This window comes from Dromaius novaehollandiae, chromosome Z, assembly GCF_036370855.1.
Source record: "Dromaius novaehollandiae isolate bDroNov1 chromosome Z, bDroNov1.hap1, whole genome shotgun sequence".
Lineage (NCBI taxonomy): Eukaryota > Metazoa > Chordata > Aves > Casuariiformes > Dromaiidae > Dromaius > Dromaius novaehollandiae.
Genome location: NC_088132.1, coordinates 65,140,950 through 65,168,781, shown reverse-complemented (window position 1 = coordinate 65,168,781; position 27,832 = coordinate 65,140,950). Strand labels below are relative to the sequence as shown.

At 38.9% G+C, this 27,832-nt stretch overlaps 2 protein-coding genes and 1 pseudogene across 2 annotated transcripts in view; 1 reads left to right on the top strand and 2 right to left on the bottom strand.

Annotated features, from left to right (window-relative positions):
• Positions 1 to 102: 102 nt before the first annotated feature.
• Positions 103 to 6,908, bottom strand: LOC135325073 (granzyme A-like; annotated as a pseudogene).
• A 563-nt stretch (positions 6,909 to 7,471) lies between these two features.
• On the top strand, positions 7,472 to 12,409 carry LOC112995782 (granzyme A-like). The gene is made up of 5 exons (XM_026120977.2): positions 7,472 to 7,604; positions 8,345 to 8,492; positions 9,651 to 9,789; positions 10,513 to 10,785; positions 11,566 to 12,409. Exons 1-5 carry the CDS (start codon positions 7,544 to 7,546, stop codon positions 11,737 to 11,739), a joined length of 795 nt encoding a protein of 264 aa, XP_025976762.1. The 5' UTR covers positions 7,472 to 7,543; the 3' UTR covers positions 11,740 to 12,409.
• A 3,891-nt stretch (positions 12,410 to 16,300) lies between these two features.
• Positions 16,301 to 27,832, bottom strand: part of LOC112995781 (cell division cycle protein 20 homolog B) — a 26,060-nt gene continuing 14,528 nt past the window's right edge. The window contains exons 6-11 of the mRNA XM_064501382.1: positions 27,458 to 27,654; positions 26,487 to 26,581; positions 23,213 to 23,441; positions 21,952 to 22,077; positions 21,105 to 21,222; positions 16,301 to 17,538 (exon numbers count right to left, since the gene is read on the bottom strand). Of these exons, the coding sequence (XP_064357452.1) occupies positions 17,375 to 17,538; positions 21,105 to 21,222; positions 21,952 to 22,077; positions 23,213 to 23,441; positions 26,487 to 26,581; positions 27,458 to 27,654 (929 nt within the window). The 3' untranslated portion in view covers positions 16,301 to 17,374. The remainder of the gene's footprint in view (positions 17,539 to 21,104; positions 21,223 to 21,951; positions 22,078 to 23,212; positions 23,442 to 26,486; positions 26,582 to 27,457; positions 27,655 to 27,832) is intronic.

Here is a 27,832-nt window from a genome sequence, read left to right as displayed (position 1 = left end):
AGGGTGAAATCCAATACAAACTGTATTATCTAGGAGGCAGTTTCCTACTAAAAACAAGTAAACATCTGTACAAAAGGAAATATTTTGAACTGACCTCATAAAGCTGTGGTGTTCTTTGTAAAGCTGTAGAGTTGGGTGGTATTTGTGAAGGTAGCTCACTAAAACAGCATCATTTAATTCTATCACACAGCACAGTATTTGTTGAAACTGTCATGCCTGTCTCATGGATCTCTGTTAAGGGAAATTACTTCTTTTATCCAGGCAAGATATTTTTCATTCAGTCATGTATAAACTCCAGGCATCCTTCTTTTTCCACATCCTTTTCCAAAGGAAACAACCCTACGGCATCGACTGGCACAGATTAATGGCCCACCTGAGTCTCCCTAAAACACAAAACAGAAAGAACACCTATCAGTGTTTGTGTGTTGCTCTCAAGGTGATCATGCAGTGCCCTCCACAATGCATAGACACCTCTGGAAATGTTTCTGACCAGTTCCGACCTATGAAATGGATCAGTTGACATACGCCACTTCACAGGATTTGGTAAGGTGTAAATAGAGGCTGCCTGAGATATCCTTTGATATAAAGTGTTGTAGAAAAGCATGGTACTATAATAACACTATTTCAAAAGTTTTTTTTTTTTTTATTGTTGGCATAAATTGATTCTCACTTCTTTAGCAATTGGCCCTTCTAGATTAGGCATAGAAGACATCAAAGGAAAAATTAAAACAGCACTTTTGAGGACACAGCTAATTTTCTACTATTCAAATGTGGATATCTGGAAAGGATCAGATGATTCAGACTCCAGATGTTCTAATTTCTCTCCATTAACTACAAGTAGAGCTTAAGGAGACCAGCTTAGCTGAAGACAAGTACCTGAAGTTAGGTGAGATAACCCCAAACCCAAATTCCCATACTCTAGATATCGTTTTGTCGATTGACTTAATTTCTCAAAGTTTTAACATTTCTTTTTTCACAGCAATAAAGTCTCTTATAAATGTAATTAAAAACCCCTTGAGTCTGGTCAGCCTCAGAAGTAACTAGTGCTGCATTGTTCCTAGTGAAAAAGGAACCGTTGTTAAAAACACATCCCCTCCTGTTCATAACTTTGCTTCTCACCTGGCAAGCATCTCTCTTTGAAAATATGTTTTTGCCTCCAGCACGTAACATGTTGATGGTTATTTTCATGTGCTTTTTGTACTTGCTCTTGCAGCTTCTTCTGTCAAAGATTGTAACAGCTGTTTCCTGAAGACATGGTGATGGTTTTCCTGAAGATGTAACTCCCCAGCCAGCTACCTTGCACTTTCTATCAGGTTTGATATCTTCAACAGAGTCAGGCAAAGGCAAAAGCTGTACGTATTTATTCAGATTTGCAGTATCATTCAGCTGGAAAAAAAGGAGGGAAAAATGCTGTCTGATGCAGAAAATGAAGGAAATGAAGTCTGATCACTAATTTCAACTGGCATTTAGTCTCTTTTTACCAATACTTTCTCTTCTAATAAATCACGTTTCAATATTTAGGAATTGATTCTGAGCTTAGGTACACCTCTGCAAATCCAGAAGAATTTCCTTGATGTCAGTATAGCGATTCCATATCTACAGCAGCAATAGGGAATTCAAAGTCCAGCTTCCCACTGATTACAGTAGCAAGTGAAAAACCTACCCAGGAGTTAGGCTGTTGAATCTATGTCCTATTTGGGAATGTAACTTGCTATTCAAGTTTTTTGTTGAACCTGGACTCTAATCCTTAACTAACACACAGAAAAGTCCCAAACCACAGTGTAATGTACTCAGTAACAAAGATGAAAAGGAAAAGCTATGAACACTCAGACGTGACAGCAGAGATAAACTGGGGAAATAGAGTCTTGAACTCTTCGAACTGCCAAGTTTTTGCTCTGAGAGATTCAAACTGCCTGGAATGATCCAAACTGTGTTTTGTTGGCCTTTACCTGACAGATTCAACCTTCATCAGAGGACAGCTTAAGCCTGTAAATAAAAATATAGCAAAAGCACTAACATATCCTCAATACACTTGGTAAGGGCTCACAGCTACTGAATAGACAGTTGCTGTTTTGCACACAATCACTGCACCATGGTTCATTTCACAAGGGGTTATACATTTTGCTGGATGGTTGTCAGTTAAATGTTTCTGGCTTTATACCTTTTGAGAGGCAATACAACAAATCACATTTATCCAACAAATCCTTGTGCTTTTAATATCTCCAGTGCTGGTGGAGAATTTTAATGATGAAAAGTTTATGTGCAAGACATGCTCCAAATCATTTAGCACTCCATTAAAGCCAGGTGAGTCCTGGGGCTAATGCTATCCCTGTTTCTGTATCAAATCCAGACAAAGAATTTTATGGTATCCTTGTGATGCTGGAACAGGGTTTTAACTTTCTGTTCTAGAAATAGCACTTCCTATTGATCCATTTCAATGTAGTGTTCATACTGGTCAAATAAGCTGGTGCTCCTGATAAGCTGGGCATGGCCACAGAAAAAATCAGTGAAATGAACTGGTCTGCCTTTGCCCTGAAGCAGATGGAGAGTGCTCACTAACATATGGAGAAAGAAGCTTCCCTTGTTTTGACAGTGGTGAGTCCCTGGGGCACTCATATCTCTAAATGCCCCAGCTAGTTCCAGAAAGGGACATTGCTTGTATCCTCTCTGTGCCCTTGTCAGACCAAACTGGTAATAACACTGAAATATGAGAAATCAGGTTCAAGTCTTCACTTCCTTTTCCATATAATTCCATCAATTGTTTCAGAAGTGTGGTAATATTCATTATATACTGTGCCTAGTCACTTATTCCAAATATACATCTTGATCTTCCACATAAAAAACTTCTCTATTAATACAGGAATAACCTTAAAGCATTGCCTGAATAAACATCCATCCAAGATATCTCAGGGATATCTTGAAGTCATGATGTTTCTAAAGACATAGACAAGATGATGCACAAGCCTTGTCTTTCTCAGGGACTTTAAATTGGCACTGACACTGCTGATACCAGTAAGCCATCTACAGATTTCCTGCATAAAGACTGCCCTCCTTGTATTCAAAAAAACCATGGCCACCTCTGTGTTAATCTGAGTGTTGGATTAATAGAGCTGTCAGTGCAGAGACACGCATGGCATGAGCCAGGCTGAGCCAGGAACCAGTGCATAAGAAATTCTTATAGCCTCTGCCTCACTTAAAAATGCAGAATGATGGTGTTGGCTTGGGCATCTCTCCATGCCTCATCCTGCAGTGTCCAGACACTTCATTATGTGCCCATTCTGGACTCCAAGAGCTGAATTTATCTATGTCCTACATTATCTATAACTTTACTTTGTACAATTTTACTTTTATCCCAGATAATTAAGAATAGATTGCATCACTGTTTTTATTTAGAGGGGTTGCTACAATGAGCGGGTTAAAGGGAGTTACAGAGCACAGAATGGACATGAAATGTCATCCCTGCTTAGAGTGACCCTTTAACCTTATCTACATTACCACAACCAAAAGCAGAGCACCCTGTGACATTGTTAAGCTATCAAAACAATGTACTCTTTGATATCAAAGAACAGCCAAAATGATCATCAGCAAAATTCCTTTCATAATAATATAACAGCAGTTAACACAGTACCTTGAGGAGCATTATATAGTTTTCTTTGGAAGACCTGTTAAACTGAGGATTAGGAAAGTAGTGCATAACCCTAAATATCTGCTGTTTCTTTTCAGCTGTGGATGCTCGATGGGCTCCAAGAACAACTCTAATTTCTAATTTTCTTAATCTGCAATTTAAAGAAAGTCCAGGAAGAGAAGGTCACTACTGGACCTGAGCAACACCTCTGAAGATGATCAAAAATCATGTAACATAAAACTCACAATTTCATTTTATGGCAATATGATTTAAAAATAGGAAAAATATTGTTCATTTTAATGTTTTCACATGAGCTTATATTTTCTTATACAAAGTAACATTTCTTTAATGTAAATCTCATTTGGTGAAATAACAGTGATAGCTGACCCTCAGGTGATTACAGTCATGGATTAATTTTAAGAAAAAGTCTACTGACTTTATAGGTAGAGTCCCTTGCACAACGATTGCTGGTACTGATGCCTTTACATAACCTTTTCGTGGACTTCAGTGGATATATGACCAAATACTGCAAAGGAGTGACACATGCCTAATAGCATACAGGTTGTCTTACTGACATCAACGGGATGTTAATGCACACGTCAATACTCGTGCTCAACATTATGCATATAGCAAGTGCCCTGCTACAGTGGATACCATTAATATTAGTAAGAGTTTTGTCCTTAACTAAATGCAGGATTCAGCCCATCAAGAAAGGAGAACAGACACTGTCTAGCCCAAGACATCCCTGTAGTGAATATTACAAAGGGAGACTGTCAAAATCCAAAGGGAGTTACATGTCCAATTCCTGCCAATAGACAGTAAGAGCTAAGTAACTCATTAAACCTCCCTTTCCCCCAAGCTCCCTGAATACCATCATAAATTTATTCATTAGTTTGCCTTTCTTCGTTTTGCCACGCTAAATGTAATGCAGTCCAGTAAGAAGACACTGCCAGAACACATATTGACGCTTTCCTGTGCTTTATCTTGAGACCTCAGACTCATTACACACAGGACAACTTACTCAGTTCAAAATGAAAACTTTATCCATCCCACCCCCCAAAAAAAGAGTTGTTTTCTTCACTTCAGTTATGGGTCACACTAAAAGACATAATCCATTTACTCATTTGTGAATTTTTGCTTGTGAAAGTGGACCATACAGACTGTACTGGAGCCTAAAAATTTCTCTTTTCATCTACAGAGAAGGCTTTCAGAGCAACTGTGATACAAGAGTCACAGAATTCCATCCCTGGAACTCTTTCATGTACCATCCCTTTTTTTCTCCCCTTCTCTGTCCTCAGCTTAGCCTTAATACACCTCTTAGATACCTAATCTTTGACCTGGAAGAGTTACCACATCCTTGCCCTCTCCAGTACAGGTCTCCTTCAGCGTGTGCTGAGCTTGTGGTTCTAATTATTTTTACACTGCTAACACTTGCCTGCATGCAATATGTAGAGTATTGGACTGCTGACTTTAATTCAGCTTGCTCAAGAATCAACAGAGACCACCAAATTCAGGTTGAAGGCCAGGTAAACACACAGGCACACATCTGTCATAGTATAATTTGATGACTTGGGAAAATTTTTCTGTTCTGCTGGACATCCCCCAGAGGTATAACTGCTGGACTTGCAGAAAGCCCAGACCCATGGGAAAAAAAACACTGCCACCTCACCCAGGTCTCTGACAGGTTAGTTGCAGGCCACATGGAGGTTATCACCACTGGATTCATGCTATTTCATCTGTAATAAAAATAGTTTCAGAAGTGGTTATGGGCACTAGTTCAAGAAAGGTTACATGTGCTGCAATTGCACCTCCTAAGAATAGTTTAGACATAGCATAGGGTTGGGTAGGTTTTGCAGGGGCAGCGTCACACAGCTGAAGAGAAGACGACCACACAGATACTGTTTTAGTTTGCCACTCAAGCTCAGCCCAAATTGATTTCCTTGTTAGAAAACCAAACCAGTGACCAGAGCTGCCATCCTCTCCATGACACTGGAGTCAACCACTGCCCTTCCCACTGGTCACTGAATAGCTTTCAAATCTGAGTTTTTACAACCGTAACTGACCTTGGACATCTCCAACCATTGACTGAAAAGACAAGAGACTCCACCTTCTGACAAAAAAAACCCTTAATTCCAAAGAGGAAGATTTGGGTTTTGTTTTGTAAATGTCCAAAAAGGTGCATGCTAGATGTGAATATTTCTACTTTTACTGTATTTGAAGATGTCAGGTTTGCACACACATCTTGCAATTGGTTTTAGTCTGCTGTTTTCTTTTAGTTACTCAAAATACAGAAAAATAATTGGAGAACCTAAAATATGATTTAGAGAACATTTTAACTAACATTTAACAGGAATTTTATTTCCTGACATGAACAGTAGATGTCTCCCTTACCCTGAGCCAGCTGTTCAACAACCCTGTTGGGGGATCTCTCACCTGGTGAAGGAGTGCTTGGTGATTGAACTTGACTTGCCAACCAGACAAGACTACTTGTCTTAATCCCAGCTCTGCTATTCAGTTTTTGTGAGCCCAGACAGATCACTTAAATTGAAGGGTGGGAGGGGAAATGGTGTTTCTATCTAATTTCTGCTTAATAACCTCATCTCTCAGGATGCTTTGAGGCTTAGTTCCAGGCACACAGGTAAAATTTTCTAAAGATAATTGCCATATATCTCCTTCTCCAAGATATTTCTGTTTCAGATAAATAAATAATGAACAGAGTCTTTTATCAGCATGTACTGTATCCTGTAACATTGGCAGGATCTGACTGTACACAATGCAGACCAGTAGTTTACAAAACAGCTTAAAGCAGAATGACAAGTTCTTAGATCAGGTAGTGAGAAAATTGCTGATTTAATCAATTCTTAAAAAATCAATATCCAGCTTGCTTTACTCACTGGCTTGCACGTTATGCCCCACCTCAATGAAGAGTTAAAGTTGTCGCAGTATAGAATACTTCACAAATAATACTTACTTACAGTGCGCTGCTGTCAAAACCCATTTCTTTGCAAGAAGAGCTCCTCAACTCACAGTTGAATGATCTTTCTGGATAACTGCCATAAAAGGCCAGGAATGGGGAAGCACAGGGTGTCCCCCAATAATGTCAGTGCAGCCATCTGAAATGCAACAGAAGTTATGTTATTTGCATATTATCCAGGAAAAGCAGGAATTTGGAACTTTTCATCCTACGAGGGCTACTTACTTCTTAGGGGTAGCATAACAGCGATGAGAGCAAGCAGGAGAGCGAGTAGGTGCCTTGTCACATAGCTCCACATTTACCTTCTTCTGATTTAAGACAGTGGAGATCCAACTAACAGGGTCAGCAGAGCCCTGAGAGTGATTCAGCTCACCTAAACAGATCCTGAGCAACTGATCCATTGAATCTCTCTGCAGAATCCCTTGACTATATTGACTAAACAGATTTCAGTGATTATGTGCAAGCTTAAACTATGGACACTAGGGCATGTGAGCTGGGGCTGGTTGATGTGTCAATGGACTGATGAGAGACTTGAACCCTCAAGAATCTGGAGGCCATGCAGATTACCCTGGGGTTTCTAAAATGGAACTAAACATCTTTACGTGGGCAACCGAAACAAGACTAAAATTACATGAGCTGAGTCCTACCGTGCAATCGGACATGTAGTGGCTTGCAAGGTTAGGCAGCTCACCCCAGTGCTCACAGGGGCAATGCTATGTAGAGACCTGGAGGGCGGGGGAGGCAGGGAGAGAGATCCTATCTTCTCACCACAACATAAAATGCAGTTTCTCACTAACACCTCTGCTGTGAGCTATGTTGTGGAAGTGGTTTTCTTGTTTCACAATCAGAAATGTCAAATATCCTTAAGAGGAGAAACAAAACCCACATCCTTTTCATTTAGATATATATTAAACAGTGGATAGGGGAGAACCCAGGCAGAAATCATGGGGGCTTTCTTCACCTTGCCCAGCTCTTTTGCTGTCATTCTCCTGGTAATTCCTGGAGGTAAGTGCCCCATTTGATCCTTTTGCTGGTAAATTGTGACATGCAGAGTCAGAGTTAGGTAGAACAGCATCAGCATAAAGAAGACACTCACTATTACTGTTGGAGTTCTTAGAGTTTTTATTATTGGTGTCTTATTATTGGCAACTCTTGCACTCATTGTATGTGTTTGGCCTTTTCATACAGAAAAAAAAACTCTGAATGAATTTAATTAAAGCTGCACAGTGGGCAGAGGAGTTCAGAGGAGTTAACATAATCATTATCTGATCCATCTCTCCAGAGACATACACATGTATTAATCTCTTGCTTTTCTTTTTCTCTCAAAAACATGTTCATTTAATATGACTTATACTATATAGCCCCATTTCCAGGAGTGCACATAGGACACATATCGCACAGTGTTTATCTGGTGGCAGGTTGAGAGGTTCTTAGTCACAATGAAAGCTGAGAAATTAACAATGGCAGTGAGGTTCAGGAAAAGAAATCTGTGCAAGAACAATAATACTCTGGTGGTTTTTTGTCAAAGTTCACACCACTAATCTATTTTTTTTTCCTACTGAAACATACAGAAGTAGTAATGTTAAGCAATATTAAGTCTACCCTGAAGACTAGCATTGTGGCATATGTACATACTTGTGTGTCTATGTACTTTATAATTACATTAACTTTTTTTTCTAAGAGACTTGTTTCTTACAATATTCATTAGCCCTGCTGTATGCATTGTGACTTATTTTTATTCTCAGCTTTGTGTGTGGATATCATTGGAGGACATGAAGTGGCACCTCACTCAAGACCATTTATGGCTCTAATTAGCGGAGAAAATGGAGCAAAAATATGCGGAGGAGCTTTAATCAAGGAAAACTGGGTGTTAACAGCTGCCCACTGTGAAATGTAAGTTCTGAATCTGATTCAGAGATGCCCTTAGTGAGTATCTGGCATCTTTCTTCAAGCAGGAAAGTTAATATCCCTGGTGGTTTTGTGCATTTAGCATGAGCATGATTATCTTCTAATTACTGCATTTCAAGATTTATGTTGACAATTGTGAATTGGTGATTAAGAAGTACCATAACAAGGTGTACTGATATTCATCGTTCCTGAACAGAAACTTTGCAAGCATCTATCTGCATGCAAGCACAGACTAGCAAAACTGAAGTAGTGAATTTGGGGTAAAGATTTATGTCTGTTTTCTCAGTCAATCAGTACACTAGACCAAACAGAGGACTGGTCAGTCTAGCTGCTCAGAAAACAGAATTAAATTCTTGCCATTTTATTCCATAAAAGATATGCCTTTCACTGCAGAACGAGACAGCACGCAGATATAAAGGAGAAAAAAATCCTCCAGAGAGATGATAGATGTTTAGAGACCCCTACTTTACAGAATAACTGTAGGTTAGCCTGTCAGCCAGCCTTTCTTCTTCCTGTCTGACTCAAGATGCAAACTGTTTGGCCCAGAACACTCTTCCTCAGCAAGGCAAGATGTGAGTTTTAAATCATATGTCCCGCCCGTTGTCCTTGTAGGGAGGACTGGAGCTGCTGCTGAGCCAGACCTCACACAGGCTCTGTCAGCGGCCTTTCCGGGCCCAGTGAATCACTGGACTCTACAGACATCAGAGAAATGTATCAGTTCCTCCCATCACCATCCAAACAGGAGATATATCAGACCTACTACAAAGAGGGCGTAGGGCTCAAAAGCTGTAATATTAACAGAAGGCAAAGAATGATGCTATACGAGACCTCAGTTAAGAGAAAATACAATAAATAATTAACCAATGGAACCAAAGGAGTCAGTTCAGAGTCAAGCACTTGAGTCTTGTCTATGTTCCTGGGAAGGTGAAAATAGCACGACATGAATCTTGATTCAATGACTCAATTGGTTTAACTATATATGAAAACATGGCAATGTTTTATATTTTTCTAATATACTGTTGCTTTTCAGGTATGAGGCAAGAGGCCCTGAAGCAACTGGTCATTATAGCACCACATTTAATAGCAAGGATTTACAGACTTAGAGCAAGTGAATCCTATTAACCATATTGTCTTTCTTCTCAGGAGAAAAGGCAACATTATTCTTGGAGCTCATTCACTGCTAAAAAGAGAGAGAGAACAACAAGTTTTTCAGATTGCAAAACAAATTCCCTACCCATGCTACTCTCCTAACAGTAGAGAAAACGATATAATGCTGCTGCAGGTATGAACTTACTTAGACTTCACTTAAGGAATATGCATCTTCTATGATGTACTACTTTCTTCCTCCTTATGAGGAAAGGAGATGAGTCAAGGGACTTTCTGGACACTATTTCCTGGGTGACATAGTCTGGTCTGCAAATCTAGCCAAATGTGAACTGGGGACTAAGGCGTTCAAACTACAATTCCTGTAATGCATACCAATGCTAGAAATATAAAAATCCTGGAGCTTGGCCAAAATATGTCTGCCTCTGCCTTTTCAATGAAATAATAATTGTTCACAGAAAATGGCATATTTCACATATTAAAATAAGGTGGCTAAAAATTCCAATATTCTGTCTGAAAAAATTTTAATAAAAAATTTGATTTCTCCCAGTCTCAGCTTTGCCAGCTGCAGTGATTGCTGCTATTCTGTCCTAGCTAAAAGGCTCAGATTCACTCTTTTTAGGTTTCAAGTAGTATAAGGGCCAGAGAAGAGAAACAGGGGTTTTTTTAGAGCTAACATTTCAGCAGAAGCTGAATGGGTTTTCATGGGACAAAGGACATTCATTTCCCTAATTCCATCATTACCTCATTGATTAGACAAGTCCTGCTACAAACAATTGAAGTATCTCAAAAAAAGGATTGCAATAATCCTCCACTGTCTCGATGGAAAAGATCCAATGATTAACATTGCATTAACTATTAATCTCGTCCCCATAATAACTATTTTCCATATCTTCCACAGCTTAAAAAAAGGGCAAAACTTAATAAAGCTGTGAAAATCATTCCGTTGCCTAACTCAGATGATGATCCCAAAGCAGGAACAAGTTGCACAGTAGCAGGATGGGGAAAAACTCACAATAACCTGAAAAAAGGTTCTAATACACTACGGGAAGTCAACGTCACTGTCATTGATAGAAGAATATGCAACGATTGGAAGCATTATAATGGCAAGCCTGTCATAACAGAGAATATGATATGCGCTGGGGCTACGAAAGGCGGAAAGGACTCATGTTCTGTAAGTATATTTACTGGCTGTATCCACCTAGAGAATACTAAAAATAAAATATAAAACTAGCTTTTACAGTCTTCTAACTTCTGCCTATCTTCAGTTCAATAAAGAACTTTTTAAAAATGAGTGAATTTAGCAATGGTTTGTTTATCAAAGCCTTAAAATCAAACCTTCAAACTGATAAATTCACCTTCACAGACTTTAGATTTTGTATTTTTATCCAAGCACAGCAGATAGATATTCTCTTCCTCCACAAAACGATGCTTAACAGAAAAATCTCCACAAAATAACTTATGCTTAATGGGCACATTCTCCAGCAAGTACACTGAACAGAAGAATTTCTCTGATGTCAGAAGGCTTTGAAACATGTTTTTCTGATAAAAAGCATTTTCATTGGGCACCAAGTCAAATAAATAACTGTGTAAGAATAACAGCAATTTTAAAAGATTTAAGTATTGAATTAATGAAGTTACAGAAAAAGGTACAAATTTCCAGAAACTTTCTGTCTTTCAAGAGGAAAGTTTCCATTTTTTTTCATATTCAGAAACACTATATAACTATTCCTTAGCAGTGATCTAGACTTAGTCCACAGAACTCACACATCAAAGATCAGATTTAAGTCTTTTTCTTTTGGCTAGTGAAAAACTTACCTTCTAAATAGAAAAAAAACAATACCACTGTCTACATTTCTGCTTCTTCCTTTCTCTTCTGGAACGAGATTTAAGTAAGAGAAGGATTTTTAAGCTTTGATAAATTTCAATGACATTTTTTCCCTTTTTTTCCCAGGGGGATTCAGGTGGACCTTTAATATGCAATAATGTGATGAGAGGCATCACTTCTTTTGGAAGGGCCAACAGGTGCGGTGCTGCTGACAGCCCTGGTGTCTATACTCGACTCACAAAGCAATACCTTCTATGGATAAGAAAAACCATAGGGGGAGATTTACAGACCGGATTTTGACCAGCCAATTTCCTACTTTGTTCTTGTGTAACAAAACCTTGTTACCTTGTTTTGCGATATACATTATAAAATAGCTTCGTGATAGTGGTAAAAGAGGTATTCCCATGCTGAGCTTTAGCAGCTTTATTTCTTTAGGGATGAAACTGCATGTCTGCTTTCAGAACAGAGGCAACCTGAACAGGGCCAGAACAGAGCACTCTACATTAACAGCATTTGTAGTTTATACTCTCAGGCATGGAGTCATTAGACAGGTATTTGTGACTCAGGCTTCCGGCATTCTTGTGCCGAACATTTAAACCGAGCTCTACATGGATAAATATTTCTGACCAAGAACCTACTACTCCAGCTGTTTGGGTCCTGACTGCATGTTGAGTACATATTGCATTCTTCTGTATCTAGACTTCTGCAAAACCCCCTGAAAGTAAATGAGGTGCAGGTACAACTCCAGATATCTGAAAAACTGAGTAGTTTCTCTGCAGCAGAACTCCTGATTTTACAGGTGGAAGGAACTGGTAAGCTTTAGGAAATGAAGTCTCAGCAACTGGACTATTTGGACAGTTTGATTGTGAGACAGAATAAGTGTGTGTTTTCTAACATGCATGCATTTGAAACCTCTGTCTTTCACACTTTAATGTACTTTGCATTTAATAAAGAATGGCAATAAAATCTACTGCCTGAAGCTGTCAATTTACATGAAACACCCTGCCTCTTGCAGTGCAGGTATTCTGTATACAGTCTGTATACAGTGTATACAGTAACATGTATACATGCTTTGGATGTGCTATATGTTTACAGACTGCACCAAGATCAGCAAGATTATATTAAAAAATTGGCTGAAAGCCATCCTCCAGAGAAATGACAGAAGGTGTCTTACCTGGAGTATCAGTATGATAAATCACTGTCAGTAAAGCAAAAAAACCACAATTAATTTCATGGTCCACTACCACTAATAAGCTAGATTTCATTGACAGACATGCAGTGAAATTTTTAGGTGTTTCAAAAACCACTTTTCAAACAGCAAACAGATCTATCATGAAAAATATTTCTCCACATGTCCATATTAACAATCTTGGGCATCTTTAATGCCATTAGTACCTCAAAAAGGGGTTGGTTTTATTTTGTGTTGCTTTGGTTTTTTTTTTTTTTTTTTTTTTTACTTAGAAGTAGGAGTTAGCTAACAGAGAGCACAGGGCATTCAAAGGGTGGAGAAATCTGGTACATGATTTTAATTAAAAAGCCATTGCTTAGTTCATAACAAGCAATTAAATATCACTTACAAACACAACATGGGAAAATACAGATTAAAACTTATTTACACCTCTGTCTCCACCTTACAACTTGTTGACACAAAACAGAAGTTTCATCATAAGAGGAATACTGAGGGGTGAGGAGGGAGAGGGTCCAAGCTACAGCAATCTTTACTGAAAGTTTTGAAGCTGAAGGTCTTTTATGTTTTCTATTACAAATGTTACGCAGGCAGAGCTTGCAACATTCCTCCTCCATACTCCTAAGGTGTAGTTTGCATGTTTGTTCTATGACTGATGGGCTGTAAAAAAGGCCACACAAAAATACAGAAGCAAAGAAATAGAAAAGAAAGAGAAAGAAGTATTCTTAGCCAAATAAGATTGCATCAGTGAAACTGAGAGCAGAATTTGCCCACTGACTGATACTGATACCCAAAATGGTGACTTCGATTCTGTCTTTATACACCCAAGGAATAGGTAAGAGAAGGCCAGACATTTTCTATTCGATTTATCACACAAACTGCCACACCACTGCTTAGGAAAGAACTGATTCTAAAAACTCTCAGAAAATAGAAAATCCTTATTATTCTAATGCAATATAGCTGATCTTCAAGCCAACTTATCATCTGGGGCTATTTCTCTCTCTCCACAGGCTAGTCTTACATCGTCACTCTCCTCTTTGCCCATCTTTTGCATTGTCTTGCTTTCACTCTGCTGCAGCATTTTCTTTATCTTATTTCTTTCTCTTTGCTCTGCTTCTTCCCCTTGCCTGGAAGTCACTGGCAGCATCCTTGTCATGGGAAAATCCTGCTGAAAGCCTATGATCCATTTTTTCTCCATTTTGACCCAAGTGTTGCAGAACCTTAGAGATCAGGGAAGTGAGGATCTGACTAAGCAAAAGTCTGCAGTACATCAAGAAATGTGCAAGGCAAAAGTAAAATAGATAGCCTTCCTCCTCCAGCTTGAAATTTAGAATCTATCCCAAACCAGCATAAAAACTTTTTTTTTTTAACCTGAATGTTATTTGATGAATTGTACAAAATCAGTCAGGTTCTTAGTGGAACTAGATGTAACATGATAAACATAACATTCAAGCCTCTGTCATCTTTGTCAGTGGTGGAAACCTGTGGGAAAAGCAGTAGGAGCAAGAGCAAGGAGATGGAACAGAGCTTCCATCTAAGCTGGGAATTTTTTTCATCAAGAGGCCTGAACCTAATCCCAGTAGAGCTCCACCACTACGGGATGGAGCCCATGCAATACTTACTGGTTAAGAAAAATGTTATGATCAGTCAGTGACATTTTGACACCCAGAATGCAACAATTTCTGCTCACTGCGAGCTTAAGGAACAGCTGAGCACCTTGTGAAAAGGTATAAACTGCATTGCACAGACTGATGCAACATTATCTACTTAGCATCAAGTGGCAACAAAATAGAGGAGAGTCTGCCAGGGACTGTTCAGTGCATTGTATGTGCAGAAACAAAAGAATTCCCTCATCTGAGTTTCTTTAATCTATTTAATTACATAACAGTCAGACAACCACATTATCATACTGGTGAGCCAAGGAACATACACTCCCCGCATGGGCAATTCAAGGTTCTCCTCTTGTAAAAATGATTTTTGTCCTGAAGTTTTAGATTCCATATGCGCTGTAAAGTGTTCCAGCTTGAACAGGACAGTGGGCATTACGGTGTAGGTTTGGGCAATGTAAATTCTGCTTATACCCTGTGTCACCTCCGGAGACTCGGCCATTAGCAGAGATGAGGTACAGGCCCTAGATGCAGAACAAGCTGACCTCTTCAAAATGGGTTCTGATCTCTGTCTCAGTCTGGGCCTGAACCATATGCCAGCCATACAACAGGCAATAAGCTAAAAATATGACATAATTTATAGGGAGGAGTCGAGATTTCACATTTTTCCCTAGAGTTTATGTGTTAAGACCTCTGCACAGGCAGAATGAGGCAGCTATGCAAGAACAGTGATCTGCTTTCAGCAACTGCACACTATACTTGCAAGTATTTGGTAAGATACCTGCAATACATTAGCAATGCAGATCCATGCTGCCTGTGCAAGTTCTCAAACTCCTATTCTCTATAGATAGATATTGGCCATGTTAAAGAGACTTGACAGTACAGAAGCACATCTAGAAAAGAAAGTATATCTACAAAAAACACTTCAGTATATGTTTAATTTGAATCCAGATTATTCACTGATTAGTCACTGGCTGAAATTTAAATATATCCTTAAATGCTTTCTCAGAATGGAGACATCATCATAGACTAGAGCTCCTGTTCACACGCTTACAAAAGATTGTCTCATTTTAATAACGGGCTTTTGGCTAGTTCCACTGAAATCAGTGACTTCTCCCACTTTAAGTACTATGTTAGAATATTTTGGGGGCCAATATAGCTTGACCATTCAATAACGAATGAGCATAATTAGATGTAAGTAGTCAGCACTCCTCGGTCCAAAAGAAATGTGTTTTATTATTTTGATAGCTAAGCATCAAGCAAAATATGCTTAGCTTCATATTGACCAGCTCTTTCCCCATGACATCCCCCTATCCCACCCCGCATTAAACATCTGTTCCTTTATTTGGTAAACTAAGCATTTAGGTAACTTCTACAGAAAAAGAGGGAATTTGAAGGAGAAACACAGAAATCTATGAGTAAAGAGATGCATTCCACTACTATTTTCCCTTTGAAAGAGAAAAAAAATACTTTTAACATTTTGTAAAACTTCTAAAGTAATTAAAACACTATTTTGAATATTTAAATTGGATTCTAAATGTCTGATAAAATCAGCTGCAACAAACATGCTATTATTAGAGTATACGTACTCTTAAAGTTATTTCCCATTCTTAGATATCAGCTTCTTCATAGTTGTGTCTACCTTTTTTACCTTGTCTTACATAAGACCACAAGAGATGACCACAGAAACCAGCAGCTTAGCAGCGTATTTATCGTAAATTAACAACTCGTTGGGTACTTGAGACATCTGAGAAAACATGAGTGGCCTCAGCCTTCCAGACCTAAAGTTAGTGATCACGTGATTTATGAACAGCAGAAGATGAGGTTTTAAAAATGATGAGAACCAAAGACATGACAGTTTCACATTCATTTCCAGAGATGCTTGTGCCCACCTTAAGGTTACCTATCTCTTTTCAAGCATTTGCTGATAACTGAATTTTCCACTGGCTGACACTGATCTACTTCCCTAATCCCCCATACTTCCCCAGGTCAGTTACAGGAAATATTCTAAATATATTTCAAACAGGAAAAAAAGAAGAGAAATTCAAGCAACATGATTTTCTGAGCTTACAAGGCTTTTAATGTACAAATACAAGACTGAATCCTTACCCAGTGCCTTTCTTCCAATGGTGAAAGCAAAGCTCCAAAGACATCTGTGGATAGGGCATGCTTTGAACAGCATCACTGAGTTGCATCTGAATAGCATCTGAAGATGAATCCTGACAGCCTTACTTAGCTGTTGACAGCATACAGGTCTTACTCAGACAAATTCCCATTAAAATCAAAGGGGTTGGGCCCCTGTGAGCACTAAAAATTCATAAAGAGTGCCAGCTGCCAGGTTTGCTGACACCCAGAATTAAACTGGCATCCCTATAGGATAAATGATCTAACTGTTGTGTTTGACCCAAACAGAATGCCTCTTTGACTCTGCTTATCAGGCTTATTAACCAGTTAATCACATAATTATGCACAGTAACAGAATTATTACACATGTATTTATATTTTCAAATATCTATCACACACGATAGGTGAGTTTAAGGAAACAATTCAAAATCCAGTAAAGGACAGTTTTCTAATAAACTCAGTTCTCATTGCTGCTATGAAGACAATAAAGAATTCCCAAGAAATTATTTATCTTTAGTTAGTTATGTATTTAGGCTGGGTCTTAAGAAATATTTAGACAGATTCTCTTTTGCACTATGATCTATGTGATGTATAGAAGATCCACTCCCTTGGGCTGGTCTCTGCTCATCCTGGCCCTTGAATGATTCAAGGTTTATTACATGAGGGGCATGTGTGTTCCCAGGAAATGCTAAGATGATATAAAACTACTTACAAGAACCATAGCTAAAAGCAGGACCTAAGACTTTATGCTGGCACTTGACATAGGGTGGATTCCACCCATGCTTGCTAGCTTAATGAAAATAAGTGTTATATTATTCTTCAAACTTACGATATTTTTCCTCTACTGCAAGTGAGACAAGCTACTAACATTCTACATGATTATGGACTGATGGGGAAAATTGCTTTCTCATGAAAACATGATGCTATTTTTGCCATGTTTCATTTGGAAGGAACATATATGTTCCTAATTATTGAATGGGCCAAATACACTTAATCACTTGCTTTCAAGGAAAAGAAGTCACAAGAACGAGCCCAGATAACCATCAGAAAAAGCCTTGCCAGTGTGTCTGCTCTCCCCAGACTCGTGGCATTTCCACACACAGGCTGTCCCATCAGCTGCCACAGAAAAGAGCCTGCTCTCATCTGGGCTCAGGGCTACATGCAGCACTCTCCCTTTGTGACCTGCAAAATAAAATATGTATATAAAATACTCAAAGATGCATCACAATTTTACACTGAGAATGCAGTGCACTTTCGCTATCCCCCACCCATGGTATGGATTGTTCTACTTCCACTCTAATAGCTCAATGTGCTGCATAAAACGTGTTTTTTCACCGAATCCTGCCTTATCTAGACAATACTTTCACATTAAGAAGCAATTGGAGGCAATTTTTTTCATATTAGGGACCAGGCTTTAACTGTAAGGTCTGTACCAAACTGAGAAGACTTTTCTGTCCAAGGAGAACATTAAACCTGAACTCTCAATTCTCCACTGCATTTACCATATGAATCTCATCTGCATTTGGTAATGTGTCTCACGGCTAAGCATTCCCATCTGGCTGCACGTGCTTTGCAGACAGTTTGCTGCTGATCCAACAACTATGAGATAGTGTCTCCAGTTGCAGCATTATTACTATTAAGCAGATCTTTTAATAACGATCCCTCTGAAAAATTTATTTGAATTGTATATTGAGTTTGTCCGTAGAACTTTGGGAGCTAGACACTGAAAGCCAGAAGCTACCCCAGTCTAGCAGCACAAAAACCTAAAAAACTCATTAACCTGGTTATGCAAATATCTTCTTCAGGATAAAAAAACAGCTCTGAACCTGACAGCCAAACAAGAATCTCTTATTAAAAAGAGATGAGTGAGACCTACGCTTACTTTACTGCTAAGTCATAGACCTTCTGTGTGACCTTGTGCAAGATCACACCATCAGCTTTTTAGGCACCTGGGGCAAGAGGAATTAAGAGCCTTTTTACCATAATTTACTGGCCATTAGCTTCTCTGTGTGGGTGGAGTTACTGACTTAATCATAGAGCTGAGTAAGTCATCCAAGGGCAAAACAGGAACTTCTGAGACACAGTGCATCTCATCCAAAGTAAACCAGATGAACCATACCCTGAAAGAAAGTACGAAGGTCTGAAGGATGTCTTGGACAACCAACTCAGATGTAGGTAACCTATATCCTCCATCCTCTGTGTTTCAGTTCCCCATGAATACAATGGGGATAGCAGCACTTCTCTAGCTCAAAAGAACATTGTAAGGATAAGCACGTGAGGAACTGTGAGGCTCTCTGAGGCTGTGGTATTTATCACAATGGTACCTGATGAGGATCCATAGCAATGCTGTAGATGGACAGTCTGCCCCACCTTTTGAAGCTGCTAGAGTGGCTCTTTGGACCCATAATGACTAAAAGCAAATCTCTTTTGTCCTGGTACCGAGTAACACATGTCCCACCTAGACTTTGAGACTAGAATTTTGACTCTATGACTAAGTTATTTTCAGCAAACATTAATTTTTCAAGCTTTCCTCCTTCTCAAGTTATTGAGGGGTACACCATTTTGTCAATATTGATGACCATGAGTTCACACTGCACAGAATTCTTAACATCATCTCCTTTCAGTGTCTGCAATGACTTTGAAGCAAGAGTCAGAGATGTAGTCTTTGGAGGCATCCAAAAATATTACAACGCTAATCGAAATTTAATAGTTTCAGACACAAATAAGTGAGGGAGGGGTGGGGAGAAATCAGAACAGTAGAAGTTATTCATTTCTACTGGAGAAGACTGGAGATTTATTTCATGGTTTCAAGATTACATTTAGCTACTTCTCAAAACAATTAAATGTTGTGTTTGCTTACATGCTTTCCTTGATCTAAAACAACTTTTCTGAGGGGAGGAAATTTAAATCCAAAATTAATTATCTAGCAGTTTACTCTCATAGCTCTACCAGAGCTTCCTATCCCAAAGATGGACTTCACGCTTTAAAAAGATTATCTTCCAGCTGTTCTATTCTGAATGTGCTCACTAGTAGGCAACCTCAATTACTAAAGCATTCAACAACAGCTGATAGTGCTGAGTTGTTAGCTGAGGTCTTCAGCAATTTGTAGCAGGATCCAATAATGAAATGCAATAATGGCAATTAATTTTTTTCAGTGCAGAATTATGTGGTATCTGAGACTGCTTCAGAGCCATCTTGAAACTATCACGGTATTTTTTCCAAACGTATTTTGATACACTGACAATTTTCTCCAACATCCAATTCCTTGGATGTTGCAAGAGTCTCCATAAGTAGAAATATCCATGTAGTAACTATCTGATCTTTTTGTTCAGGAAAATAAGTTTTTCTTGAAGATGTGTAAACTGAATAGGAAACAGGATGATAAGCAACACTCCAGCTTCACATTACTAATGCATTTGACTTACGTGGTAAATGTTTTGCACTACACGTTATTTGCAACAGTAAGAGCAAATCTTTTTATTGTAAGTTGTGCATTCAAGATTTATATGGATTTGAGGAACCTGAGTAGTTAAGTACCTACAGTAGTAAAGACTGAATGTCAAACGTTTTACATTTCAGGCGCTGCAGATGCATTGAGTCATTTCCCTCATGTCACTTTCCAGATCATTTCTCAGAGAAAGCTTCCTTTAGAGCTATACTTAAATGTGTAGGAATAAGGAAAGAAAAGAGGCATAGAGAAGCAGCATTACACAAGGATAATGTGTAATACACAATGCCCTCTCTCTCCCATCTTTGTATTGAGTCTTCTATGCTTTCCCCTTACAGGTTAGTGTTGAAGCCAAGTCCCTGGTTTCCAGAACAGCATATATTAGAAATTTAATCAGTGCCTTCAAATGCATCAATGGGGTGCAAAAAGTATTTGTAAATATCATCTATGTTTGTTAGGTGGAAAAATCAAAAGCTTCTTTGGATATAATCTTGTCAGTGAGTGCAAAAAAACTCCCAAACCTGCAAAAATGCAGCCAGTGCTCAAATAATTTGTGTTTTCCTTTAAATTCAGATGCTTCTGTTGGACTTTTCCATTAAGACTTAAACAAATGAAATTCAATGGATGGGAGTGACATCAAGCACCAGCTATGAGAAGGATCAATAGCAGAGAATGATATTTATATACAGTCTAGCACTACATCTCCATGGACTGATACTCAGAGATGCAAGGAAACTTCACTTGCTCTAGCTACCAGTACGGTATAAGAGAAAGAAGTTGCTTTACAATGCTTGACACAAAATCATTCATTAAAACCCAGACAGTTCTAAACAACATATAGAGATTTATTTCAAACTTATTGTGAAAGCTGCTCCAATATTGCCTGATGAGCTGCAATACTGAAGACCCACATCTAGGCTGTGCCATCTAGGAGGCAATCAGCCTAGAATATATGGAAGCAACTTGATGTTAACACACTCAGCCAAGCTCTAGTAAGCCTTAGGGAGAGGTGGGACTCCACATCCTGTTCCTGGTATGGCCTTAGAAATGATAGGAGAGAATCCCATCATTAAAACCAAGGCATTTTACAAAGGCAGCTAAAAAAGGCTAAGTAGTGGACATTACCTACATGCATGCATTCACACACGCCTGATGCATGGGATTCAAAGAGATAGGATGTGCGGGTGATGCTCTAACTTTATTTTACTTAAATGTATAAAGTATGTATTTGCAAAATCATATTGATTAGACAGAAAGATAGTTAATTGAAATAGTTAAAACTATTAACTGAAATACTTGCCATAGAGTTCTGATGAATTGATAAGCATAGGATACTTCCATATTACCATCTGATTTCTAGGAAGGCCTTGTCCAGTCATCAGTTCGCTGGTTTTGGGTAACCAGAGCAAGGAACAAATCTATTGCAATTTAAAAGTCTACTTTAGTTCTCAGAAAGGGTCTACAAATACCATTCAGTAGATTTGAAATTTGCAATGTTATCTGCAAATGCTTAAACAAGCTACTGAGAAATAGCCCCAGCAGAATACTTACTTATTTAGAAGGCTCATCTCATTTCTGACAATACTTCCAAGTACAGCTGCATCATCATCCTAGCTAAACACGATCATAGCCTACCACTATCAAACTAAAGCCCCTCAGACAGATCCTCAGCTGAATAAGTTGGCATAGATCCAGGAGACTCTACAGTTATGCTGCTTGACTTCAGCTGAGACTCTGATCCTCTGTCTCCAAACATTCAAACTCCAGAGACTGATGTTTGGCCTCTGGCTCTTACACCTCTCCCCACCCCAGAACTCTGGGAATTTTGCCTCCTCCACAACATTCTCTCCTCGTTTGAGTTTTGGCCAAAACCATCACTGCCAATAAGGAAAAGATGATGAAAAGTGTCTGGCTGTGAGAACACCTCCTCTTCAACCGCTTGAGACAGAAGTGGTCAATGAGAAACAAACTGCTTCCGAGTCCAATCACACACTGCAGTGCTGAAAGCAGCACAAATGCTTCTCCAGAGAAAATCCTGCTGTTCCTCTGTCTACAGAACTGCCCTCAAAGTCAGTGGGAGTTTGCCAAAGAAACACAGCTACACAAGACGACCACAGCCTAAATATGCAGACATTTCATCATTTCACCTGAGAATCTGTAGCTGCACTTTGGATGATTTTCTCACGATTTATGTCCCAGACACGCAAAATCCCATCTTTCATTCCACCTCCTGTAGCAAGGATTTTGGACTGCCAAGGACACCAGTTCATAGCCTAAAGAAAGCAGATGCCAGAAAGACTAGGACATTAGCTGGAAGAGAGGGGAATAGATTTTGCTTAAAAGCCAGGTTAGAAAAATGAACTGCAACAAGCACCCAGAATGTACCTTTTTCTTTTATTCACTGCACATCATTCTCTTCCTACACACATGCACACATGTAGGATCCCAAAACTCCAAATGCTGCTTCAGATTTCCTTTGCCATTGCTTCACAGTAGCCTACGCCGTCTTCCTGTAAGCCCGTACTGACAGCTTCCCTCCCTACACTTCACAGGTCACAGATTCACACTTTGGTACCAGAAGAGACCATTAGATTACAGTCTGACTTACTGCCTAAACCAAGCCATCGGGGAACCCCATGCAATGTGACTTATAAGACTTACTACAGGCCTGGTTTCTTCTGAGATACATGCGGGATATGCCTGAGGCCCAGACTCTACCCTAAAGGAAAGCTAATGAGAACTGAATTCCACCTATTCAAACAAATTTTACTGACCCTTTAATATCAGTGTTTCAGTCCAGTCTCAGGCTTTTCTTGGACAGCTTATAAATGCTAGACTCCCCTGTCTCTCACTGCTGATATCCATCTTATCTCCCATACAGACTGGGACCTTATGAAGATGAGGAAGCTAAGCTGTCCCATTTCCAATTTCTTACTTCGGATCCTTTGCTACCAACTATTATATCATGAAATGAAAGTATGGACAGGAGGGCAAAAGAAACTTTATATTTAAAATTATTTCAGCAGAGAGAATTTTCCGAAAGTCAGCTTCAATAATTGAAAAAGATCTTGTTTTTTTTCACTTGTAGGCATTGTGCCACCAAAGTTCTCTGTGCAAGACAGAAAGCAAGGAGGAGGATGTCAGTTTTATTTCTGTTTGGTATTATATTTACAAAGGCCTACTAATCTAGGAAAAAAATCCTAAATCAGTCAAAGCATTAGCAAACTTACCTGTGACTGGGAATACTGCATGGGGAGAACAGGTCTTAAGATTAACTGCATCACAATAAGGGGAGAAGAAACTAATAGGAATCACTGAGATAATCGGAAACATTTCATGACTGTCTACATCAGCAACATGACTTCATGAGAACAGACATAGAAGAGCAACTATTCCTTCTCCACATACCTTGACTCCTGAGGAATGAGGTAAGGTTTTCAGTGGCTGTGACTGCACTTTCACACCAGGGTCACTAGGCCAGATATTCAATATTCCATCACTAGACCCACTTGCCAGCAACTTATTGGTTAGTGACCATTTCAGGCTGCAAATGCTTTGCTTGTTTTGGCAAAGAGTCCCAACGTGGTGCTGAGCAACCCGAACATCGTGATGATGAATAGATCCTAACCTTGAACCACTGTAGATTAGAAAAGACAGCATGAATTTGATGTCAAAGACGACGAGCTACATTGTCACATTGATGTTTCTTCAGTGGTTTCAGAAGCAAACCACAGAGGGGAACATGTGTGCAGAATAACACTATTGAAGTAAGAGGCAAGACAAACCAGAGTATCAAAAGTGCACCCAGACTGTAGAGGTGGCTGACAGTGGAAAGCAGTCAAGCTCAGTACAGGCCAGGCAGAAAAGCTGTTCTCCATTAGAGTTTTCATTTCTCTGAAGATATATGGCAATGTATGATGCTGATCTGCACCTTGTTCAACTATTGGCCATTCAAACTTTTTCCTGTTTAACAAAAGTACTGTTTGGCAACATTAATTTTGCCAAGGTCAGATATGACTACTCCCAAAAAAGAGGCAGTGTATAATTGCATTGCTCTGAGAAAGGGCTTATTAGCCAATAACAGTGTCTTTGGTTCTGTCCTTCCTCCCTTTCCCTTCCTACCTTCCACTTTCAGGCTGAAGGAGAATTTGCACCAATCACCTCAAGCACCACCAAGCACCTACTTATCACAGTTTGACTTAGTCACACTAACTGCCTGTTAGGAAACGGATCCATCGTTCTACCTCTCCTGAGGGACCACTCCTTCTTCACGACTCAGTAAACAGAGCAGGAACTGTGGGTCCGAGAGGTTGCACTCTCCATTTGTGTGGTTACTACATCCAGTATCATCAGTCTGCCAAAGGAAGGAAGAAATACCCTGCTTGGAAGCACAGCTATTGTTACAGCTTAGCTCCTAGATTTTACACATCAATAGAAGAACTGAATTAGAAATATTGAAAGTACCTTACAGCACATAAATCTTTTCTTGTCTTTCTAAGGATAACACCTACATGAGATATATGACAAAATAAAAGAGCTTCCCAATGGAAATTCACACTTCTATCCATTATGATGACACTGAGAAACTTAAGATTATCACCAACTTTCTGGGCATCTGAAAACCAAATATTGCACACTACTGCAATATATTTATTAAAGCAATAATGACTGGAAATTTTCCTATACTAGCTCTTAAAGATCTTCAGATACAAGCTGAGTGATTTAGAAGCTCCAAAAATGCACACACAAAACTGACTGACTACGAGCAGTGTCATTCTATTGTGCTTAAACTGTACAGACTTGCCAAGCTCTTGAAACCAATGAAGTCCACAAAAGCATGAAAGAATCCAACAAACCAGTTTGCCAGTGAATATTAAGGACATCTTTATGGAAAATGTCTATAAAGATACATTGGAATATGCAAAGATGTCATCGCTTGTCTCCTGCAGATTCATATAGATTTTTCCTATTATATGATAAGCAGAGAAATCTAACCAACAGAAACAGATTTGAATTGCCAGTGTTGACCACATTGAGATTTTTGGTCGTTCTAGCAGTAAGAGTGGGGGAAAAAAAAAAAAAGAGTTTCTCAGAATCCTAGTTGGGTGTTTCTCCTAACAGAAATTTTTTGCTTGCCATAATAAGAAATCAGAATTATTTGCTTTCGACACAGATGACATCTGTTTTGCTAAAGACAGATTAAAACCCATAAAACTTCACAACAGGTTAATTTATGGTACTGAAATATATTGAGAGTTTCATGAGGATGTGTTGTTGGACTATCTTGACCACAAGCATTAATAAACTCAGTATAATCCCAAAGAGTCAATTGTCCATAGTGAAGTTTCTATAAGAACAGTTCGCTTATTTTAGCAACAAAGAATATTAACTCCATGTCTTTCTTTCTGCTTATATAAATATTTAGACTTTCATAATTTTAGAATGACTGGCCAGCTGTCAAACCAAGCACATTTTATAAACATTATCTCAACATAATCTATCAACAGTAAACATGATTCACAGGCTTATGCTGAATTTCATTATCAATTCTTATTCAAAGAGATTTGCAATTTAAGTTTCTGCTATTTGCACTCATTTGGCCAAGCTGAAATACAAACTGAAACTAATGCATACTGTAATAAGGTTATGCCACCTGGCATTAATAGGATGTTCAAGCCTCATCCTTATAACTTAATTCACTCAGAAGATCCACTCCAAAGGTCCCAGCATTTTATTAACTGATTGTTCAGTTGGTATCCTTGTACCTCACTCCACCCAGACCCAACAAAATCAAAAGCCACGGACTCTTACTGTGAAATCGAAACAAAACCACCCCTCTAAAGCAGTGTGCCTGTCCAGTGAATTAGTTTCATTTTGAGTTTAACAATGAAGTTCAAATCAGTCAACCGTTGCTATTAAGTTTAAACAAAACAGAAGACTATCACATGACGTTAAAATAGTAGAAATATCCATCATAAACCAGCCTCCCTTCAGCCCTTCAGCCTGAAACAAAGATATGAACCAGCAAATGCAAGAAAAAAAAATGAAAGTATGTTTAATCATTCTCATCTGAGGCTCCATATTGAAGTGATCCCTAAATACAAAAAGTTCACAAGCTAGTATAAAAACTCACCCTCAGCAGAGCAAAGGCCAATCACTTTAATCCTCACTCAGAATAGGTCTCAGGCTGTAGGAAGCAATGAATTGGCCTTCCCTCATAGCTACGCAGCCAGAGAGCTGTGTAACTTTATAGCAGCTGTGCCTCACTGTGCACCTGAAAGGACAGATGCAGCCTTCTTATCAATGGAGGGAAAGCCCGAGCTCCATGACATTCTCCACCTGGTACTTCTTTGGAGTCCAGATCCACTGGAGGCAACACCATTTAGAGCTCGGGCTTTGCATAAAACCAGAGCCACATTCTCCATATTCTAGTGAAATTCTGCAAGTGGTGACAGCTTTCTGGAAGGTGAATAAGAAAGAGGGACTAAAGAGGAGGTCCAATTCACTTTGGCTGCTTTCCTGCTATGCAGTAAATCTACATATGATTTCTGAGAAGGCAGATAAGTAGAGAGACAGGATAAAGCACCTTTAAGCAAAGCCAGAGAAAACAGCTAAAATGATTGGGACTTTTGTCTAAGTAAAAACAGCAGGACTTTTTCTGTTAATAGGTTGTACCACTCACCTACTTAGAATATAATGATTCCAGCTCAGAGCTCCAACTACAGACAGGTGACCAAACATATTTCTCAACCTCTTTTTCGTTTCAATGTCCCACAGCTGCCAAACCAAACAAAAACAAACAACCCACAAATTTAACAACAAAAAGAAAAAAGATTTTTTATTAACTTAATTTGTTTGCAGGTAAGCCGCCACTCAGTTCTGATTTGATATATAGATGGCCTCAAGATCACTCATTTCACAACTAAGATATGAATAAATATTTCAAAATTTTGGTCCCTATACCACTGATGCTGAAGTCAGCAGGAATTAAAGGCAATGTAGATATCTGAGTTTAAAGCTATCTATTTAAGTGCCAGTATTTGGAAATCCATGCTTGAAATCATTGGCTTGAATACCTTCAGACTGCAGACTGATGTAAACTGCATCAGGTAGCTCCTCATATTATCTAGCATCTCAGCCAGCGTCTCACTAAAATCTTTGGATAACAGGATTGTTCTATAATAGCTGGCTGAGATATGTTTATATAATCTGATTGAAGTCAAATTCTGGTGTGTGAATCCATAAGAAGAATTTTGGCTTGAGTTCTAAAGGCACCTGTCACAACAGTGATCTTAGCAAGAGAGTTACAACAGAAAATAATCTGTGCTGGACAAAATTTCACATAGAGGTTCCTCTTACTGGTGGAAAAATATCTAACCCTGAACAGCTGAATCATTAATTCAGTCATTACCTTTCCAGTGGTTTCAGAGGCACCCTTACCTATAAGTAATACTGGAGAGCACTAAGGCATTTCAGTGAGATATAGCATGATACAGGGAGATGCTATATATCTGTCTCCAGCAGAGGGTTTTTTATATTTTACCCAATCTTTTTGGTTTGTTTCCTTAAAAAAAAAAAATCAGTATGATGCAAGTTGTCTTGTGGCGCTTTAGATAAAAATGGAAAAGACTAAAAAGGCAAATTATCTAGTACTTGCACTTCTCCATCGCTGGTGCCAATTGCAAGGCAAGTTCCCTCTTTTATCCAAGCCAGAGAGGAAATGTATTTGGAACTGGAATTCAAATTAATCCTTTCAATGCCTTGGAGAGTTCTTCCATTCCAGATGTGTGCTGCAGGTCCTAGCGCAATAGCAATGAGATTTTCACGGTTCCAGTCCAGTATGTTTAGATCTAGAACAAAGCTATTAAAAGTTATTGCAGTAAAGTTGTAGGTAACAGGATGGGGGAAAGAGGTGCTTTTTTTTGTTTTGGTGGGGGAGAGAGGGGAGAGAACATTTTAAAAAAAAAAAAAACTATGGGACAACTTCAGGAGACTACTGCTACAAGATTACTACTAATGTTATTCAAT